At 44.0% G+C, this 17,633-nt stretch overlaps 1 protein-coding gene across 1 annotated transcript in view; it reads left to right on the forward strand.

Annotated features, from left to right (window-relative positions):
* The window catches only part of SNX10 (sorting nexin 10), a 78,514-nt gene extending 65,011 nt beyond the window's left edge, over positions 1 to 13,503 (forward strand). The window contains exons 4-5 of the mRNA XM_069648219.1: positions 10,619 to 10,831; positions 11,190 to 13,503. Of these exons, the coding sequence (XP_069504320.1) occupies positions 10,619 to 10,831; positions 11,190 to 11,307 (331 nt within the window). The 3' untranslated portion in view covers positions 11,308 to 13,503. The remainder of the gene's footprint in view (positions 1 to 10,618; positions 10,832 to 11,189) is intronic.
* Positions 13,504 to 17,633: the final 4,130 nt, after the last annotated feature.

Below are 17,633 nucleotides of genomic sequence, written 5' to 3' on the forward strand. Positions count from 1 at the left end.
TTACCAACCACGTAACCGGGCCTTCCGCCGGCCTATACAGTAGGGAGAGTGGGGTTGGGTGGACATTTCCTTCTAAGACTGAAAATGCCTTTCCTTTTGTTCACTCTTTCCCTGTCTGTCATAGTCACTCTTGGTCACCTCAGCTATAGAGAGGATTCCATTTAGATTTTGCCCCATTTGTAAGTGAACATTCCCATGGAGGGATAGTACAGATGGTGCAACCGGTGCTTGCCGCTTGATCATAAAGAGGAAGGGTGTGCATCCTGTAAGCTTCTCCGCCCCAAGACTTTAAAGGGGCGTAGAGTTAAAAGGTGGGCGGCCTACGGTATGTCCAGGCCGCGACTTCACCCACTGCTGCTACCACTGAATGTGATGACGGCGAGAGTGACTACCAAACCTCTGAACCGGAGGTTGTCGACCTTTCAACGGAAGGTTTACGTTCCACATCATCTGTCCCCGGCCCGATAAGCACATCAAAGGCCTTGCCATGGGGAGATCACACCCCGGCAACTAAGAAGACACGTGCATGACACTAAGAACACAACCCCTTTGTCAAAAAATACATCAGAGCCAACGGGTGGACAGGTAGTTCTGGTCATACCCATCGATCGACGAGATCGGCAGCCCTCCCCGCAGCCGCCTACGTGCCTGACTGGGCATTCCAAAACAAAGAGCGCTACCCACAAAACTCACAGTTCCGTCGACACGCATCAGAGGAAAGTGTTTGGCGACGAAACAAAGGACAGGAGAAGGCATTGTTGAAAGTTACGGCGACCGATAAAGGCAAGGCCCAAATCCCACCGAAACAGACTTCCGTACAATCAGCAGACATACCTACGCACCTCCCGACAGGTGAGGAAGTCGAAACCAATCTTGCAAGGATTGTAGCCACCGATTCACATGAATGGCAGGCTAGGGAATCTCCGGTGGTCTCCTAAAGATCCAAACATCCGTCGAAATCTAAGGACAGTGTTCTGAAAGAAAGAGTAGGTCACAAACAGACCGCACCTTCATCGGTCCCGGCAGAAAACCTCTCTGAGGGAGAGGAAGGACTCTCTTAGATGCTGAGGGACAAAGCTCTACATTTCTCAACAGAAGAGAGTGCTAGACAATTTATTTTGAAGGAAGACCTAGAAAAAGACACCTTTCCACCCCCAGACCACTCGAAATCTTCAGTCTGGACTAGGGAAAAGTTTGAGGACTGCATGGAAAGGCTAGACAAGTTTGTCTCGCATGCAGAACAACCTAGACGGTCAAGAGAGGAAAGCCCTGCCAACCCCAGAGCCAAATACCCAAGGCTTTTTGACCCTCTTTAGAAGAGGACATTTATAATTATGAACTTACGGAAGAAGACACTCCACCAGTTAGGGTAGAGGAGAATCCCTTCTATGACGAAGAGGAACTTGAAGGCCCATTCAAGATGAGCCCATGGAAGGATGGGGGGGGGGGTAGAGCCAGATGTGGGTGAACCACAACCCTGGCAGTCTCCAGAACCACAAGACCTGGACCCAGATTTAAAATTGCCACTGAAGAGGCATCACCTGAAGCTGACTTTGAGGATATACTCAAAGAAAAGCCACCTACTAGCCAAGCCATACCGATACTCAATTCGATTAGAAGACTCATTGCTCCATCCTTGGCCCCACCTGCTTTTACAAGAGGCGTACATCCAAGAATTGAAAAACTTTCACCCCTCCCCATCAGACCCTCTTTACATTAGAGGTTGTTCTACCACAGAATCTTTAGTGGTCACTACCACGAGAAAAAGAGCAGGGGTTCCTTTATCTACAGGCGAGGCTCCCCCTGACAAAGAGGAGAAAAGACTACGCCCTGGGAAAAAGGGTTACCACAGCGACTGCATACTCCACACGCATCGCCAATAACAATACCTTATTGGCCAGTTACGCAGATGCGCAGTGGGCCCTAATACAAGAAGGCCTACAGGAAGCACCAGAACCTCTGCGGACCCGCCTACTTACCACAGTCTCTGAAGGCAGACCAGTCAACCAGAGTATTTTAAAAAACACTTTAGACTCTGCCGAGACAGCCAGCCGAGCCCTCGCTCAAGGCATTCTCCTCAAGAGACATGCTTGGCTCCGAAATTCAGGGTTTAAACCTGAAACGCAAGCAGCTCTTATAAACAATCAAGTGGAAGAATCCAACTTTTATTTATTTAATTATCTGTATTGCGCCGTTAACTCGCGAGTTTCGGGGCGCAGAAACGTGGACACAAAGACAACAGAAATGGACGGGACAGTTGCTGGAATCAAGGATTTAGTGGGTCATGAGAGTCTAGGTCAGTTGAAGAGATATGTTTTCACTAATTTACGAAAACGTAAGTAGTTAAGATTATTTCCTTATGTGGGCTGGCAGGTTATTCCAGATGCCTGCTGTAATGACTGGGAAGGATTTTCCCAGTCCAGATCTAAGTTTGTGTGGCATCACTGCAATCCTATTTTGATCCGAGGATCTCAAGGCGCGGCTTGGAACATAAGGACGTACTTTCGATTTTAGATAGCCTGGTGCCTTCCTTCCTGTGGATGCATCTGTGGGCTATTGTGAGAGCCTTGAAGTGGGTTCTGCTCTCCACTTTGAGCCAGTGTAATTCCTTCCTAGATGCACTGATGTGGTCTGATTTAGATTTGCATTTGATTAACCTACCTGCGTTATTTTGGATAATCTGGAACGCTTGGATGTTTTTTTTGTGGGCTCCTAACATAAGTGCGTTCCCATAATCCAAACGGGAGAGGATGGTTGCTCTGGCTACTGTGGCACAGTTGTTCTCCGTGAGATACGGTGTAATAGTTCTTGTTTGGGAAAGCGGTCGATGAAGCCTTGGAGACCGCAAAAAATAAACATGAAACTTTAAAAAGCCTAGATCAAATTACTCAAAGATCTTCCACAAGGTGAGGGTTTGGAAACAGGTTTTTCGTGGCCAACGCTTTACTCAACACTACCCTTCTTGAAACAACTGGAACTCACTGCAAGGAACCAGTACTTACAATACCCCATACCCCCAAAGGGGGCAGCAACGAGGTAAAGGAAGAGCCAGGAACCCGACCCCCAGAGGCTCTCCTGCCCCAGGCTCCAAATGACTAGAAGATTCGGGTCCCCTCCCATTCCTCCCCGGTTGGGGGCCGGCTGTCATCATTTCTGAAAGCATGGGAGGGAATAACCATGGACCAGTGGGTGCTAAAGACCATAGCCCACGGATACTGTGTAGAGTACAGGCAATCCCCAAGATACAGACCACCACACCAACGAAGACTAATAGCAGAACATCTTTGCATACTTCTCCAAGAAGTCGAGATACTAGAACAAAAGGAACCATAGAGATCGTACCTCTATCACAAGTAAAGGAGGGTATTTATTCAGTGTACTTCCTTGTACCCAAAAAGGATCTAACATGCTTCCTGTTCTAGACCTACACCCGTCAAACAAGTTTGTAAAACCACAAAAGTTTCGCATGGTCACCCTGCAGGAAGTAATTCCCCTGCTCACACAGGGGGATTACATGACAACTCTAGATATGAAAGATGCATACTTTCATATTTCGATATTGCCAATGCACAGAAAGTACCTCAGGTTTATTACAAGACAAACATTACCAGTTTAAAGTACTACCCTTTGGCATAGCATCTGCACCAAGGGTATTTACAAAAGTACTAGCAGTAGCATACCTGCGCAGGCAAACCATCCCAGTTTATCCTTACCTCGACGACTGGCTCATAACAGGGGACACCTACACAACATGTCTATCAAATACCCAAAAGACCATAGATCTTTTATTCAGCCTAGGTTTCTCGATCAACGAGAAAAAGTCCAACTTAGACCCCAGTCAAGTCAAACAATTCCTAGGGGCTCTAATTCGAACAAAGGACGGCCTCGTATTCCCCTCCAACGAGAATGTTCAAAATATGTTTCAGATCCCTCACTATGTAGCTAGTCGACAGGTAACAGTACGCAAGGCTATGCGACTGCTAGGAATGATGGCGTCATTCCTCACGCGCGCCTATGCATGCGTCCAATGCAGGAGTGGCTAAGCAACCAGTGGTGTCAGGCCAACGGACAGTGGGACGATTTAGTAGTAGTCTCGCCGGCCCTAGTTCTCTCGCTGCGGTGGTGGTTGAGGGAAAACCTCTTGAAAGGGAAATCATTCACCACCCCCACAGTGGAAGCCACTCTAACTACGGATACCTCCCTTAGAGGGTGGGGAGCCCACCTGCTCCAGAGGACAGCAAGCAGAGTATGGTCGCCAGACATAGCGTCCAACCACATAAACCTGCTGGAATTGCTGGCAGTGTTCAAAGCACTGAAAGCGTTTGAAACACAACTACAGGGAAAGACTATCCTTATCCTTACAGACAGCACCACGGCCATATATTATCTGAATAAACAGGGAGGCACTCATTTTCCAGGGCTGTCCAAACTGTGTCAGAACATTTGGAAGTGGACTCTCAAACGCAACATGTTCCTGTTATCACAACATGTTCCAGGGGAACTCAATCTTCTGGCAAACGTACTCAGCAGAGACTTTCTGTTGCCCAGGGAGTACGAATGGCGATTACACGGAGACATCATCTCCAACGTTTTCTCACAATGGGGTTTTCCAGAGATTGATCTGTTTGCAACCCTGGAAAACAGCCAATGCCAAGATTACGCCTCCAGATACCCCCAGAACCAATCCAAGGGGAACGAACTCTGGATAACATGGTCAGGGAAATTTGTTTACGCTTTTCCCCCTGACTTACCTTCTCAACAAGATTGTGCACAAGATGCACCAGGAACCAGTCACTATGATATTGGTGGCCCCCATGTGGGCCCGCCAACCCTGGTTTGCTCATCTGATGTCCCTATCTCCTCCAGTCAAACTGCCTTACCCGCAGACACTGAAGTTAGCGGCCTGGCTCCTGAGGTCATAGAATTCGGACACCTGCACCTCCCTCAAAGATGTATGGACATCCTCAGGGAGGCTAGGAAACCTAACATTAGATATTGTTATTCTAGTAAATGGAAAGGATTTGTCATCTGGTGTAACTCAGAGCATCAACCCAATCGACTGCTCTCCCACTCACATTGTCTAATACCTAACTCACTTACTTGATTCAGGCCCAGTCTTCAACTCAATAAAGGTGCACTTAGCGGCACTTTCAGCATATATAACATCACAACAGAAGGTGTCATGGTGGAAGATTCCAGTGATTAAGGCCTTCATGGAAGGAATAAAAAGAATTCACCCTCCCATTTGTAACCTGGCTCCCGGATGGGACGTAAATGTAATGTTAACTAGGCTTATGGGAGTTCCTTTCGAGCCAATGCACAAAGCAAGTCTTAAGAACCTCACCCTCAAGACTCCTTTTTTAATTGCAATCACCTCCATTAGAAGAGTAAGTCAACTGCAGGCACTCTCTATTCTAGATCCTTGTGTAACAGTTCATAAAAACAAGGTGGTTTTGCGCACTCACCCTAGATTTGCGCCGAAATTAATTTCCAAGTTCCATGTGAACCAGTCAATAAAGCTACCAACGTTCTTTCAAAATCCTTCAAGCCTTGGGGAAAGAACCCTGCACACACTGGATGTACGCAGAGCTGTCATGTTCTATATGGAAAGAACTCGTCCACTAAGGAAAACTAATCAGTTTTTCGTTTCAGTGGCCACAGGAAGAGAAGGAGACGCAGTCTATTCCTAGATGGATTGTCAATTGCATTACATTCTGCTACAATCGTGATAAGCGAGAAATGCCCTTCAAGCCTAGAGCACATTCCACTCGAGGCACTTGGGCATCCATAGCATTCATTGCAAATGTTCCCCTTGAGTCTATTTGCAAAGCGGCAACCTGGAGTTCTGTACACACCTTTACAAAACACTGTTGCCTAGACACTCATTCTAGGTCTGATTCTCAGGTGGGACAGGTAGTACTAAGACATCTTTTCACTACTGTTCCTTCTCACAACCCACCTCCAACTCCGGGTACTGCTCGCTAGTCTATGCATAGCATGTCATTCTAAGCAGATTGACAAACATCAGAAGACATGCATTTTTTTTCTGTACTCACTCACGATAGTCATAAGGCTCCCTCTTGGCAGAAGAAATACAATCGGAGGGACCTCGACGCGTGAGGGGTCTTGGGTACACTACACGTCACGTAGGGATAGAGTTACAGGTACGCCCATGTCGATGTCCCCTTTCGATTCTCGAAAGACAAGATGCAATACTCTGCGGTTACCACTAGATGTCGGACTATGCACAGCATGTGAATCTTAGCAGATACAACCATCAGAAATGCTTTTACGGTAAGTAATGCATGTCATATCCCACGTTTGCCAACTTACAGTTTCACAATTTTTTTTTAAAACCTACTTTTCTTCTCCCTGCCCCCACTTTATTGCTGCAAAATGCAGATGGTTAGGTGTAAATGCGAGAGGGTGGTGGGCATTGTAAGCGTGGAAGCGCAGTGGTTGGGTTGGGATTCTCCTCCCTGCATTTTGCAGTTCAAAAAAAGCGAAAACATTTTTGACAAAAAAATTGGCAAAGTATAGGTCAGCAAAAAAAACTTGCCAATGGTTCATAGCACCGGCAAATTAGTGTGCTGGCAGTCCTTCTGTGGATACATTTATTTCCTGGCTAAAGGGTACACTGGCTGTACTGGGAAATGGTGCTTGTGGTTCTCGAACCAACACCCCCTTATTCTGAAATGGAGTACAGGTCTCACAGTACATCTCCCTAAATTTCGCAAAAATGACAGTGCTCCCCGCCAGACCTCTTGAAAACAGTAACAGTGGGGAAGTTTGTATTGTGTGTACTGCTGAGTATTGATATTTGTCAGACTTTGTGTCTTGCTATTGAAAGCTGTAAACTATTGCATCTGGGGATTAGAGACATTAGATGTATGATGGGTTTGGGAAGTTCCTAACCCTATGGTAGGTCCTTGGGGGCCATTATCATGCCCCAGTCTCTTTGACTGTCCCCTGCTGTGGTCACTCAGCTTGGGTCTTCATCACAGTGGTAAGCCAGTAAGTGAGTCGTTTCTGGGCCTTTCTGATATCAAGCTGGAGTACCTTCTAAATATTGAGGGTAACCCATTGGAATATAACCAACCATCCAACTATCTGCGACTTACTAGCTAAAACCGACAGCAGTGAATGCTGATTTGGGGGACAGATTCTTATTTAAGTTTGAGTCTGGGTCGTGTACATCTTTATAGGTGACAGGAAGTCATGTCAATGGCAGAAGTGAAAATCTCAACAGTAGCCAGTGTGGGTAAGTATACTGGACTGTCTGGTAATGGTCGATTTTTAATTGTTCAAATAAATTCTGACACATGTTTAGTCATTTTATTGATTCGACAATTGACCTCTGTGTGGCTACAGTTGAACTGAACTTTATTTCCATTCAAAAAGAAACCTCTTAAGGACCTGACCGGACAGACAATGCCAACACAGGACAGTAGAAACCACACGGCCTAAATCTCTAGTGCCAGAAGTGTGATGATGCGTTCTTCATAATCTACCCCAGCAGTGTAAAGTACATGTTGGGCAAGGGAGACTGCATAGAAAAACCTGAACGTCCCACGAAGGCCTTACTTGCAGATAATCATTTGTGTGTGTATATATATATATATATATATATATATATATATATATATATATATATATATATATATATATAATGTGTGTTTACATTTCTAATAGTAACAAACTGACTTGCATGTGAACGATTCAGTTCAACAAAATGGGTCGCTCTTCCAACTTTGACCCCTCTCTCAATTCTCATACCCTGCTGTTTTGCATTTCTATTTATGCAAATGTATAAAGCACAAACATTCACCCGAAGGCAGCTTGGAATCCTTTGTGTTCAAAAAATGAAATGTCCATCTGCACAAATTCAGAGGGGAAAAAGCCATGTCTTATTTGGTTTACAGAAATGTAATGGTGTTTAGATGTCTGTTAGCGGGAGAGGGAGTGGAAGTCAAGATTTTGTTAACTCGTATTAAAACCTCCTATCACCTACACGTGATGGGCGTTCAGCCGAGAGTTTGTCAGTTGATAGTTGAAGGAGAGGGAATGTACCATTGGAGCTTTTCAGTTATAAAAAGAGTGTTGGAGCCAAAGACTGCTTTATGAGCTAGGACTAGTGCTTTATACTAGATTCTCACTCGAAACAGCAGCTGGTGCTCTAGTGTTTGTCGCTTCACAACTTTAAAAAAAAAACTGCAAAAACAAGATGACTGCCATGGATCAGGGAGAAGGGATCTACACGTAGTCCCTTCTCCCTTTCCATGGCAGACATTACCGTGATGGAGCTGCGCCAGGGTGTTGGGGAAGGCGGAGATAGGGGCACACTTACCGGAGTACCCGCAAGAAAGATGTCCCCCTCCCGCTTCCGAGGAGCTCGTAGCAGGAGTTTTACCATGTTTCTAAATGTATGCAAATATCTCCTCATGAATATTAATGAGGGATCTCCTGAAAATCCGTCAGGGTTCCTGCCCTCTAGGCATGGAGTTGGATAACCTTGGAAGTCAAGGCTGCAAAGACAAACGGATTGTGCACTGGGGTTTGGTTTTGTGATTTATTAGGGTGGCATGCTAATAGGTACCAGGGCCAGATTACCTAACATTCGCACCCAGGCAAAGCATTGGGAAAATACACTCAGCAGGGATTTTGCTCCATTCCGTATTACCCAAGTTACTGCCACTTGCTCTAGAGACCCTTGATGTTTGTAACTAGACTAATTGGTTTCTGGTCAACTAGCTTTAACTGTATTTTCGCACTTGCTTGTACATGCACCTTGTTGCTAATTTGAACTGTATGACTGTATTTTCCTACAACCAAGTTCTCAAGTATCCTTGTATTGTCTGCGCCCAGCTACCCTTTGGGTTTGGTTTTGCGTATACCAAATATACCAACAAACAGGTTTTTGTCATAGTCCCGGTTCAATTGGGCTGTGTTTGTATTTTGTTTGCTCTGTAAAATAAATAGAAATTGGTTCACTACAGTTCTTTTTATGTTTCACAGCAAGCATCGTACAAAAATAGGTGTACTATATTTTTTGCCCAAATGTAAACATTTTCAATAATTAATAAGCCTGTTTGCTCCATTCTGTGATATCGAATCGGTAAAACTGGTGCTACATTAATTTTGGGCAAGGTTTAGATAAACAGGCCACAGGAGTTCTACCCAGTGCAGGCGCACAAAGCAATAAAACAGGAATGTCTGTAGATAATTAAAGATTTCACAAGGGCCACGACCACAATGCCCCAGTGTGGCTCTGCACGATCTGGAACTGAATTCTGGAATGTAGTCTGTATCAAAATCTATATTGCACGTTTGCTAATGTCGAGGAGAGCTTCAGACAATTGACACTGAAACATATTTGCTGAGGGAGATTCTTGGCTTTTGTGACTACATTGTAAGCACAAGAATTAGAGAAATAGTCTATGAAGCAGTAATAGACAATTTTGCAGCAGCAAAAACCATGAGTGCTCTTCATTTAGACAATTACCATAAACAGAAGTTAATGAACACGAATTCCTGTTTGTAATATTGTCCTATGTATTACTTTTAAGCACAAAATCAATGAATATTTGAATTGCTATGTTTTAATGATGTTAGGGAGCGATTGAAGTGAATGACTTGTGGTACTGGAGGAGGGCGTGGTGGGGTACAGTGTAGGGTTTTGCCGTGTTTGCTATGTAGCCTAGAAACTGCACTGATTACAGTGGATATATTAGCCCACGTCATCTTATAATAAAGGCTTCACTGTTCCCCCCCTGCAAATTTCATAGAAACTAAAACCTTGATTGTATGTGGGTCCCCAAAATACTATATGTATAGGACCCCCAAAATATTACCTGTATGGAGGATTTCGGTATGTCATAATACTTTGCACTTGTCATTGAAGTGCCCAAATTGGCAGCAGGTGAGCTCAAGTGCCATAACCTGTTCCGACATCACACAAAGGCCATTCATGTATGGCAGTATATGCACAGTTTGCTTTTTTTACTCACTAATCAATTTATTATACTGACGTGTTTATTCAGTAGGAAAATACACCAGTCGAACTATTTTCCTTGACTCTTGGGGCCTAATTCACAGAAGCGTTTTATAATGTCAAAACCCAAAGGCCCTTAATCTCGTACTGAAATGAATTTTTTGGACACTGAGGTGCACTTGAAGTAGGAGTGGCACTGTGGGATGCTTGTACAATGTTTCACTTACGTGTATGCTATGTTATCCAATATTTATACTGCACCCATCACCACCCTAGTGGTCTTCCTGCCTTTTTCCGGAATGTGGCATATTGTGACCCTGCCTGCATCCCTACTTCAACAAGCATATCCGTATGGCACTTGAAATTCCCTCTACAGTCGACGATTCCAGATGCATCACTCACAATGCATGAAACGGGCACATTTAATGATAGCTAGCATTATATAACGTATAGTGTTGTGTCTGTATGAAGCCCAAAAATGTGTTTGTGCATTTTACATATTTGTATACTAAAATGAAACTGAACATGTTCTCCAAAGTTGATATGGGGTGTGATTGCATCTTTGGCTACATTGTAGACTGAGTACCTTGCCCCTGTAAACCTTTCATTTCTTCGTTTCCCATTTAGGGTGCTCCAGAGCCCCTTCCTGCTCTCAGACAGCAGGCTCCACCTCTTCCTGCAAAGCCAGCTGAGCACTGACGATATCGAGGCCTGTGTGTCGGGACAGACCAAGTATTCCGTTACCGACGCCATTCGCAAGTTTGCATCCTCAAATCGCCGGTTTCCCGAAGAAAGCGAAAAAGCCCAAGTCCAGCATCATTCTGATTATGATTCAGAGAGGTACATGCTACCACGTTGCTTCGATGTGTTGGGCTAATGAAAAAAATGAATTGACTCGGCTTTTATTGAGCTGTGACAGCTCATCATAGCATTCTTCACACACCTCCTCGCCGAATTAATGAATGCTGGGGAAATTCAATTATCTGCTTTCTGATTATGTGAATTTCATTTAGTCAGACTTGAATTATTTGCGTTTAAATTATCGAGCTAAAAAATATCCAACTTCGCTCCCAATGGCTAATTAAAAGTCCAAATTTCCTGTCTTTGTGACTAAAGATAATTAAAGTTCTCCTCTGCTACTCCGGCCTTGAGTGTGTTGTGAAAAGCAATTTCCTTTTTTTTTCCTTCTGTTCTGCAGTTCATCCTCCGGGCCTGGGCATGGCGATGACAGCATTTCCCATGGATGCAGCGCAGACAAAGGTCACGAGGAGCTGAAGAATAATTTTAGCCTCCCCGCCCCAGTAAATCAGTCATGAGGAGACAAAGCAGTCCAGAGTGGTGAACTGTTTGCAAGAAACTGCCTTGCAAAATGATTTAGTTCCTCGCTGGTTCGTTTTGCCCATTTCAGTACCCTCTAAAATGGCTTAGGATTCCATCTTGGCACATTTTGCACTACAGGCTTTCAGCCAAAATACTTTACAACAAGGACGTCCCAACACCCTAAAGTGGACATGGAACATTACTTTTGTTTCCTGAATGTAAGCACAGGGTAGAATATCATATGTTGTTGTTGTGTGTCATTGACCACTTTCTTCCCTTACTGTGTATATTTCAGGCTTGCATTCCGTATTCTTAAAAGACCAGGCTCAGGCATTAATATTTGTTGTTTATAGAACACGCTCACAGCTCCTGCAGGGAAACATGGCTGCGAAGTACACCTGCAGCTATCTGTGTGCTGCCATTAAGGATCTGTGCCACAGGCCTTCCTTCTACGGGCACTGCGGGGCTGACCGACTTCCACCTTTTTGCAGTGTCCCTCTTCTCCGACCCCCCTCTCCCTCCCCATTGGGAGCCATCACTGATGTCGCTCTGTCACCCAGGCTGGGCGACAAATTCATGCAGCGTTCCTCTAGCGTTGTTCTTCTACAGGTCCGCTAAGAAAGAGTGCTGCAGTACGACACCTATGGTGGCGGTCACAAATTGCTTTCAAAGGTATGTTTCTCCTTCCTGAGGCTCGGACAGCGAGGTCGGTTTGACGTTGGGTAGAGGGTCTGGGGATGAAGGGAATTATTTAAACATGTATTTTGATTTGTGATACTACCCTTATAGGAAAAACACAAAAGATGAAATGTAATGGGTGTGACCTCCAAATATCCTCCTTAAGTGTAACCAGAAATTGTTTTACCAGAAACAGAAAATATTTAAAGATCCAGAAAGTATTTAATTACTATGCTTTTCTGAAAGCAGGATTTAAGGTTTGTGGACCTGGAAAAAAACACTCTTAACAGTCGGTGGTGACCCTGCCATTTGATGGAAAAAGTTAAAATAACATATTTATAGATGGCCCTAGTCACCGTAATCAACATATGCTGCCTTTGTCAGAGAGAGTAAATTGGGACCCATTTCTGTGAAATCTTGCACTTCACTCCATATAAGCTAAAAGGTTTATGTGCATTAGGCACATAAACCAATCGTGCACAATTTTAAATCCAATTATTCTTCAATAAAAGCATCCTTTACCAATTGGCTTTTAGTGCAGCGGACTTTAATGAGCTTGGCTCAGACCCACACAAAAGCTACTCCGTTTCAGGACAGGGACCTAGTAATGTCGGTTTTCACAGCAAAAGCCAGCATAGGGAAGGGATAATGTGACGAGGTGCCATATTCGTCCATCGAGCATCAAATCTGGCCCCACTGTAAAGCAGGAAGGCCTGAAAATGTCACGTCGTTTGGGTGCGCAAACAACCATGTAATAACTTGGGGTTTCATGTCTACTGGTCTTCAGTTTGTGTTCCCTCTTTTATGAAAAAGCATAGCTGCTAAATATATCATTCAATAATCAGGATGATTTTCTGTTGTGTGATTTTTGTGTAAATTCTGACCTTCATGGTCTCCAATGTGAATATGTCAAACCAACGCCATGTTGCTATTTTTCCAGCAAACTCCTTGTATTGGTTGGCAATATTTTGTTAAATGGGCACATTTCCCTTAGCTGTATACTTGGGCTCTCTTGCTAAATGCTACTATTTTGAAAACAATGTATACTACTGATAGCCGAGTGGAGATGTGGTTTTGTAAGTTTGTTGTCTGTATTGAACAAGTATTATGAAATTGTAATCTTGGTTTTCCCACTTACCAACTTGTGTGATCTTACTAAAATTGCTATTAAGTTGGAAAAAGTGTTTTCTGGGCACATGTTACAAACTGTTTAGGAACTGGCTATACCTAAAAATAATGTGAGACCAGCAACACTTATCAAGGAAACATATACATTACATATATCTGCTCATGTGTTGTGGGTGTGAGGTGAGTGAGGCGGGATTGGTGATGTGATCTACATCTTTTTAAAACCCACACCCTTCCTATCTGCATTTTTGTCACTTGTTGTCAATATATTAGTTTGCTGTAACAAATCTTTAGTAGGATACAGTTGGAAAAAAATGTGCCTTTGACGTTACATAGGTTTAATATATGCGCAAAGCAAATAAATTGTATTTTTTGTACAGTGATAATGTGTAGTAGCATACTTTTCCGTGTATTGCCGATCAGTTTTGCCTATCAGCTTCGTTTAAGAGTCTATCGGCATATGCATTTTTTTCTGTTGTAGTAAGACTGCAACTGATACATAAAATACCCCCTTGATATAACCACACTCAAAATAAATGTATACACGTAGTAAGAGGAACAGTATCGTGCACCATTCTGAGCAGTTAAACTGGTTTAGACCACCGAAGAAAATGGTGTTATGCACTGTACTCATTCATATATGTGTATAAAAAACAGAAAATGTGAAATCTGAAAGATTTCTCATGAGATGTGTCGCAGTTGAGAACCATTGGTAAAGTACAAGTAGTAAAGCATGTTCTCCGATTCCGAAGTACAGTTTCCATAAAAGGAACACTCCAAGGATCATTTGAAAAAGTACATAAAACTTACTCTTTCATCCACTGACACCCCACCTCCCCAGTTTATTTTGAGTATGCCCCTGCAAGAAACTAAGCTAGCTAACAAATTTGAAGTCTGCATTACTCGCCTTGGTACCCACGTTTCCCTATATAACTGACCCTAGCGATCCAACTGCCAGTTCCTCTGTTTCCACCCATGAGGTTAGGTGAAAAAATTGCTCCTTGCATCCACTCTTTTTGGGTTCCGTCCTTTTGAAATATTTTGCTCCTTTGAGAGGAGACTTTCTTTTTTAATTTTAGTGCGTCAGACAATTGCAGGTTGCCCTGCATGCTTTTTATTTTTTTAACTACAGTATCTCTCATGTAGGTTTGGGTTGTTTCAAAACTTATTATTGAAAGATTTTCATTTTGTAACCTCCTTTACCACTAGGTGTCCCAAATATCTCCTGTCGCTTGCTTCCAGATATAGGTGCTCCTTCACAGGTGCCATCCGGGCACAGCCTGTCACATGCCTCGGCAATGTACACCCACTGGTGTCTTGTGCCTTCTCCTTGGGAATCACATATAGGTCCCTCCAGAGAAGTCTTCAGAAAAAGCAGGTCAAAGGAAGGGATTCAGTGCTAGAGTTGACCACCAAAATTGGTTCTCAGCCGCTGACCTTTGGAATTTAGTAAGGAGGTTTAGGATACTGGGCTCAGTGTGGGTGGTTGGGGAGTTTATCAGTACTTGGCAGAAAATTGCATCTCCAGATCTTGGACTTTCTATGGGCTGTTCAGGGACAGACTGTCCTGGATCTTCTAACCACAGATATCCTTCAGGCTTACCAATGTGCTTGATGTGTCTGCCAGCAGTTGTGCATTGCTGGAACAACATTTTGACCTAGACAAGGTCATTACGGTACTGAAAAGGGGCTACTCTCTGTACAGGTCTTAACCCTCCGGTATTGATCAGGGTCTGGCTGAATCCCTCGAACCAGCAGTGGTGGTACCGCTGGTCCTTTCTTCGGCAGTCAAGCACCGCTCCAGCCGTAAACCTGGTCCTTTGGTGCCAGAAGCTCTTGCATCTTGCTAAATCTTCATGTGCCCCCTGCCTGAGCTTTTCCACTTCTGCTAAAGCTCCAGACATTCAACAGAAAAGAAAGAACCCACATACCTCCAACCAGTTTCCAGGCATTATTCTCCAGTACTGGATTCTTAGAGCTCAGAAAACGGGTAGGACAAAGACACACAAAGCTTCAAGAAGCATTTCCGGGTGGGCCTGCTTCTATCCCGGGACTGACCAAGGGCCTGATGAGTTTGTTTTTTGGCTTATTTACAGTGTGCTGAGTAGTCGGGTATTCTCTTGGACCGATTGGTAGAGACTTCCAGTTCCCAGGTTTCGATTTTATTTTCAGCGGTCCTGGAGTTGTCTGCTCTTTAGCCTACAGTGCGAAACGTGTTTTTAATCATCGCTCAGTGCCATGGCCTGTTGCTTCAACATTCAGCAGCTTAAATTTTGGTTGACACACAATGCTCTCTAGTGTCCTTCTAATGCTCACCGGAGAAATATATTGGTTGCCTAACCACCTGATGGTTGGAATCGAGACGGCTACTATATGTTATGTCCTCTGGTATGTTCCTGGAATTTTTGGTGGACAAACTCAGGGACTGAGTTGCCCCTATCCCAGCATCAGGCATTCATCCACATGGATTTTCTCCTGTAGCTCCCGACAACAAATGTGCCAGAGGCTGCTCCTAAGGGGGTTTGCACATTGTACAATACTCCTCTGATGAGCAGCTGCAATCCTGCATAGTAGGCACTGTAAAGGTTTAAGGTCTACAGCATCAGATTTGGCTTCTCCCAAGATGCCCAGTGTTGGGGGGGGGCGTTTTCAAACAATTAAAACTAGAGTTATCTTCTTTGGTGCCTTTTGAGTCTGCTGGATACGATTCTGCCGGTGAACCATAGTAAATACCATACTCGGGGCCCACCTTTTCAAAAGACCTGGATCAAATGCAGGCCTTTGAAGAATGATTACTTTGTAGTGCAGGGCAGTTTGTCTGTTGCGTCAGCTGTCATTACCACCACTTTTGAAAAGCAGCACAATTTCCTGGCCTCCCAGGTTTTCCACACTCTGTCTAAGGAGAGCATGGCTTGACATGTAGTGGCCACGAAAGTTTACCAGAATTCAAGCTTGGTCTGTAAAGAAGTCCACTGTATCTCCATCCTGACTTGTTACTCATCATTTTCCTGAGATGGACACGTTATTAAAATGTTTGCCCCAGGATGCTGCTGAGCAATTTCCTACCTTCTTAACCTTGCAAAGGTGATGTCCTTGCAGTAGCTTTTTGTAAGGAGGAACGTGACAAATATGGTACTTATAAAGGGCGATGATAAAGCAACGTCCTTATTTGAAACATTGCATTTTAAAACTGATGTGCAAGAAGAGGTTCTGGAACCTACTTTTCCATGGCAAGACCCACTTTGCTCTAAACATGGACACATTGTTGCAGCAATGCAACTCTGAAGTTGAGATTGACATGTCTTCAACAGGAAAGTCTTTCAGGCCTTCTGTGTGTTTCTCACAGGGATTTATAGGTTCTAAGTCAAGGTAACCTCAGAGAGACAAAATCAATGCTGCAACAAAAAGCAGACTTTCCATTCCAAAGTGAAGCCTGTGGTTGCGGCTTTTTTGGAACCCAGTAAATGCTATGCCTGGCACGTCTTTTTTTTTTTTTATTTTTTATTTTTTTTACCTGAACCTCCTATCATTGTGAATATCGTTACCCTGCTGGTAGGGTGTAAAATGAGCTGTTTTCGTTTTCCAATAGTTTTGAAGTTTCAGTAGCAATGGGCCTTGGATACTCTCTGTACTGGGTACTCCTTCAGGTTTTCGCTGGTTCCACCAACATCACAGTCGTCATCGGAGAGTGACCCCTGATTTGTTGTCTCAGGTAACATATGGTCCTGATGTTACAGAAAGTTCTGTAACATCAGAGATGGCTAGAATTGTATTAGTTTCCCCCTAAAAACCAGTGGGCATAAGAGCCATTCTGGACTTGTAATTTCTAAATCTGTCCTTCAATCTGTAAACCTTCCACATCTTCTCTTCAATAGATGGACTGGTTGATGTCACTCGATCTTCAGGACACTTACTTTCACATCCTCTTCAGGAAACAATGTTTCACTATTGGAGGTCAATATTTTTAGTGCCTTTCATCTGAACGATGCCCTCATTCCTGGGTGTTCATGAAGGTCCTAGCCTTGAAGGCTGCACACCTCATGCTTAAGGGGATTCGTTTGTACCCCTACATGGACGATTGGCTGATAAGTGGCCCTTCCAGGACTTTCTTGAGATTACGTGCGAGGTGTTCACCTGAGACTTTCTGGTGTTGGGAGTTAGGAGAGAAGTTTGAGGATTCAGTTTCTAAAGACTGTTCTTGTCACTTCTTTGGGGATCGCTTTTCCTCCTCCAGTGAGGATTGCCACCATAAAGGAGACCATCAAGGCTCTCCAGACAAGAAGCTTGATTTGGACCATCTGGTTAAAAAAAGAGTAGCTGTGCTTTTTGGTTTCTGGCATCCATGTTGTGCCCTTTGCAAGGCTCAATATGTCGGAGGTTCTGTATCTTCTTTCCTGCCAATAACATCAGCATGCAGATTCTCTGCACAAGTTGTGGCAGGTTCCCCACAACTATTGCAGTTGGAATCGGGAAGAGCATTATCTCCTGGCATTCCTTGGTAGAATCAGGAAGAGCT

Source organism: Ambystoma mexicanum, chromosome 2q (assembly GCF_040938575.1).
Source record: "Ambystoma mexicanum isolate Mex_15411 chromosome 2q, UKY_AmexF1_1, whole genome shotgun sequence".
Lineage (NCBI taxonomy): Eukaryota > Metazoa > Chordata > Amphibia > Caudata > Ambystomatidae > Ambystoma > Ambystoma mexicanum.